Genomic DNA, 4,611 nt, shown 5'->3' with positions numbered 1-4,611 from the left:
CCCCGGGATCCCCCAAGCATTCCTGAAACCATGCACCCCTTTGGGGGGTCGTCTGGGCCAGGCGGTTTGGGAGGCAGGCTGGACTGGGGTCTGTGGCGCTCAGCCCTCACTCCCACCCCATCTCCCCTGTGGCAGGTCCCAGTTGCGCAGGATCGTGGTGGACAGCACGGCGGGGCCATGGGGCAATCACACCGTGGTCTTCCTGGGCTCCAACACTGGCACCGTCCTCAAGTTCCTGATCAAGCCCAACATCAGCGCCAGCCCCTCGGCCGCCGGCATCGGGAGCCAGAGCCTGCTGCTGGAAGAGTTTGAGACCTACTCCCCCGGGAGGTAGGGCCAGCACTGAGCAGCCTCCCCGGCCAGAGCCTGATGGGGCCACATCTCCTTGGAAGGGGCTAGGGGACACGTGGGGGGTGAAAACACAGAGACACGTGGATGCCAGGCTGAGAGTGGGGGACGTCACAGCGATGGGCTGGGAGGGAGGGATGCATGCGTGCATGGACAGGGCGTAGAAACTGGACTTCATTAGTACCCAGGAGCCTCGATGGTCCCAGCCCTGCCCCTCCGCACCCCCGTGAGCCACGTGCCCAGGCCTGCTTGGTGCCACTGCCCCCACAAACACACCTCCCCAACCCCCTCAGCCTCAGCACACTCTGACTTCAGCCCCCACCTTGCATGCCCACAGGCCTGCCCCTCTGCAGCACACGGTGAGCCCATCCCCTGACCCCCTTCCCCCGGGACCCAGCAGCCCCCACCCCCCGGCAAACAGGGGCCCAGTCTGCCTTGGCCCTAGGGGGAGTCACTTCACTAGCAGGCAGCCCTGGCACCTTGCTGAGGGAGCCACGTAGAGCTTCAGGCCTCTTCTTTGCTAAGGCAGATGCCGGGTGCCCCCCTGCTGCCCATGCCCACGTGGAGCCGACACACTGCCCTCTCCACCCCAGGCCTGGCCATCCCCGAGGACACGGGCTAGACTGAGGCTTGGCTTGGGTGTGCCCACAGGTGCGGCAGAGACAATGCAGACGAGAGGCGGCTGCTGGGCATGGAGCTGGACAAAGCCACGGGGTCCCTGCTGCTGGCCTTCCCGCCCTGCGTGGTGCGGGCACCCGTTGCCCGCTGCCAGCAGCATGCTGGCTGCATGAAGTGAGTGCACAGCCGTGGCTTCCCCGCTGCAAGGATGTCCTCGTGGGCGCTGGTCACTGCCTGCTGGGGGCGTGGGCATGGCTTGGGTTGTGGGGGTGCGGCTGGTGGGGTGGGCAGGGCCTTGTGTGGGGGGCATGGTCTGAATAAAGTACCCTGCCCAGCATACGGACCTCCCGGGGCAGGAGGGGCTCAGACCAAGGGCGTTGCATCCTCTGTAGCACAGGGACCCAGCTGGATGGCCCAGGAAGCGCCTGGCACGCCCTCCCTACCCCAGAGCCCCCTGCCACCTCTGCTCCTGCCCCAGCCGAGCCCCTGGGTGCTGGGGGCTGCTCCTGCAGGCCACGGCACCTCAGGAGCACCCCCGGGGGGATAGGGTGCCTGGCATCCCCATGCTGCCCTGCGGGCCTGTCTAACACCCTCCCTGCTGGGTTTCAGGAACTGCCTTGGGAGCCGGGACCCCTACTGTGGCTGGACCCCCGAGGGCTCCTGCCTCTTCCTGGAAGCCAACACCAGGTGAGACCGAGCCGGGCGATGCCGCCAGGCTGGGGGCCGGGAGCTGAGCACGTGGGATCTGGCTGCGCAGGGGTTAAGGGGCCCGGTGGCCAGTGCTGACCTGCAGAGCAGTTGGGGCTGCTGGGGGGGTGCCCCTGCCCCCCCTTAGCCCCACACTGAGCCAGTGGGGGTGCCCCAGGGGTGGGGGATGTGGACGGGGGGACCCCACTTTGAGCATCTCTCTGGGGTCCTATGTTGAGCCCTTTGCTCCCACATCTCCTAGCAGGGGTCACCCTGCCCATCAACCTCCCGTGCTTGGGGTCTGTAACTGCCAGCAGGGGCCAGACCGGGGTCGGCTGTCACACGGCCCCCCCCCCCAAAAGAGCCTTTGCCCCCAGCTCAGTCTCTGCCCCATAACAAGACCCGTTCCCTCCCACAGAGCCGCATTTGAGCAGGACATCACAGGCGGCAGCACCTCCCACCTCGGGGACTGCGAGGGTAAGCACAATCCAGCCAACAAGGCTGGGAGGGGGCATGTGGGGCTGGTTGGCATGGCCAGGGCATGGCTGGGGGGAAGCTCCCGCTGCCAGGTCCTGGTGGGCATGGAAATCATAGAGATGTGGGGCTGAAGGAGAGCTCCAGAGGTCACAGCTAGAGCAACCCCCGCCGAAGGCAGGACCAGCCCTGTCCAAACAACCATCATCTAAACCCTTCGCAAAGCAAGCCGTCAGCCCTGCCTCAGCACAAGACCTCGCTGCCCGGGGGCGCCGTGCCAGCTAGCGGCCTGCTTCTATGACACGTTGTCCATAGACGCTCAAGAGATCCCCCCCACTACAGAGGAAGGCACCCCCCAGTGCCAGGGGGTAAAATTCCTTCCTGACCAACCCATGGCATCGCCCTGACCCTGAGCAGTGGGACAAGACCCTCTAGCTGGGACCCTCTGGCTTTGGTCCCAGCAGGAGCATTGGCACAGCCCAGTCCCCACCCCCAGCCTCGGCTGCAGCCAACACCTGATGCAGCTGAAGGAGGGCTTAAGCCCCCCCGACACATGGAGCAGAAAGCAAACCCTGAAGCCTTGGAAACCCTTATAGCCGAACACGGGCATCGCGGCGCCTAGATCACCCCCAGCCGGTGGCTGTCCTGACCTCCCCAGCGATAGGGGGTCGCCCCCTTCCCTGGCATCTCTCGCTGCCTCCCTGTCCTAACAGTTTCCCAATATCCAGCCTAAATCTCCTGTGCTGTAACTTCAAGCCATTGGTGCGCATCCAGCTGTATGGGGACGCCCAGCGGTGGCATGACCCAGCTGTCCTCTCTGAGCAGGCAACCCTACGCCCATCCTCACGGTGCCCTCCTCTCCTCGTGCCCCTCTCGACTCATGCCCCTCTCTTCCATCCCGCCAGGGCTGGTGACCGAGAGCTTCATGGATGAGCCGGACGGGCTGGTCTCGGTGAACCTGCTGGTGATCTCCTCGGTGGCTGCCTTCGTCATCGGCGCGGTGATCTCGGGCTTCAGCGTGTGCTGGTTCATCGGGCACCGGGACCGCAAGGAGCTGGCGCGGCGCCGCGACAAGGAGAACATCCTGGCGCACAGCGAGTCGGTGGTGAGCGTCAGCCGTCTGGGCGAGCGGCGGCCCCGGCCTGGCCCCCCCGAGAACCTGCTGGCACCGCTGATGCAGAACGGCTGGCCCAAGGGGCTGCTCAAGGTGGGGCAGCCCGACCTGGACTCGGGGGTGCTGCCCACGCCCGAGCAGACTCCGCTGCAGCAGAAGCGCTGCCCTGGCAGCCTCAAGAACTGCAAGTGGGAGCAGAGCCACAACCTCATCAACGCCTCCCTGCGGGACCCCGGCTGCCCCGGCTCCTCCGTCATCCTGCTTCACGCCGGCCACCCCCAGGGGCCCCCCCACATCCGGGCTGGGCATGGCATGCCCGTGGCCTGCCGCGCTGTGCTCATGGACCAGGAGCTGGAGGACGAGGGGAGCGACTCCTCCATGGACATGCACTACCTGCCGGTGAGTGGGGGCCTCGAGCATGGCGAGGGGCCCCGGCCCCAGCCGGCGCAGCCCCCCGCCTCCCACCGGCCCGGCGTGGGCAGGGGCTCCTACGGCGAGTTCCCCATCACGCCGCATGCCAGCCCGGACCGGCGCCGGGTGGTGTCGGCGCCCGGCGGGGAGGCCGGGGACTTCTGCGAGGGCAGCCCCTGGAACCCCGACAAGCTGAACTTCAACAGCAACAACGCAGCCAGCAAGGCGGCTGCCCACCTCAAGAGGAACCACACGTTCAACAGCGGCGAGGCACAGGGGGGCTACGGCCGGCCCGGCGGGGCCCCGCGGGCGCACCCGCACGCCCTCACGGACCTCAGCCACCTCCTCAAGTACGGCATCGAGCGGACTCCCTCCGTTAAATAGGAGCCGGCTGCCCAGGGGGTGTGGCTTGGTTTGGTGCCTGCCTCTCAGGGGGCGGGGCTCCAGAGAGGGGCGTGACCCAGGGAGGCTCCTCCCCCCAAGACCAGCGTGTCTCCAGGAGGGACTGTAGGGGGCACTGGAGAGGAGTGGGGCCGGGGACGGTGGGCGACGTGGGTCTCGGACTGTGCCCTCTGCCCACCCCGGGTGCCCCCACTCTCCCCCATGGGGCCTGACAGTGGCAGGCCCGGGGTGAGGATTTCCTACCCAGCGCAAGGCGCCGGGGGCTGGGACCCGGCTGGGGGGCCTGGGCACCCCCCCACTCGCCTGCTCCTCCTTTTTGTACTGGATGTGGGGGGCTGGGCTGGCACCTGGAAGGTTTGCTAGTGATGGGTGACGGGTCCCTTGCCCCGTTGGCCCCCCCTGGGGCAGAGCCCGGGGCTGCCTCCTTCGGGACGGCTCGATGCCACAGTTCTCTGCAGTGTGTCCCCCCATGACCCTGGCAGCCCCCACCCCTGCTCCCACCTGACCCTGCCAGTCCCAGCCCCTTCCCTGTTCCCTGCTGCACCTCTCAGGTCCCC

The 4,611-nt window shown here is 67.4% G+C and overlaps 1 protein-coding gene across 1 annotated transcript in view; it reads left to right on the top strand.

Annotated features, from left to right (window-relative positions):
- SEMA6B (semaphorin 6B) overlaps window positions 1-4,577 on the top strand; it is a 17,507-nt gene extending 12,930 nt beyond the window's left edge. The window contains exons 12-16 of the mRNA XM_019550521.1: window positions 136-330; window positions 1,000-1,140; window positions 1,576-1,653; window positions 2,072-2,130; window positions 3,033-4,577. Coding sequence (XP_019406066.1) covers window positions 136-330; window positions 1,000-1,140; window positions 1,576-1,653; window positions 2,072-2,130; window positions 3,033-4,036 — 1,477 coding nt within the window. The 3' untranslated portion in view covers window positions 4,037-4,577. The remainder of the gene's footprint in view (window positions 1-135; window positions 331-999; window positions 1,141-1,575; window positions 1,654-2,071; window positions 2,131-3,032) is intronic.
- The last annotated feature ends 34 nt before the right edge of the window (window positions 4,578-4,611 follow it).

This window comes from Crocodylus porosus, unplaced genomic scaffold (genome assembly GCF_001723895.1).
Source record: "Crocodylus porosus isolate Cpor-Errol unplaced genomic scaffold, CroPor_comp1, whole genome shotgun sequence".
Classification (NCBI taxonomy): Eukaryota; Metazoa; Chordata; order Crocodylia; family Crocodylidae; genus Crocodylus; species Crocodylus porosus.
This window is presented reverse-complemented; position numbering and strand designations above follow the sequence as displayed.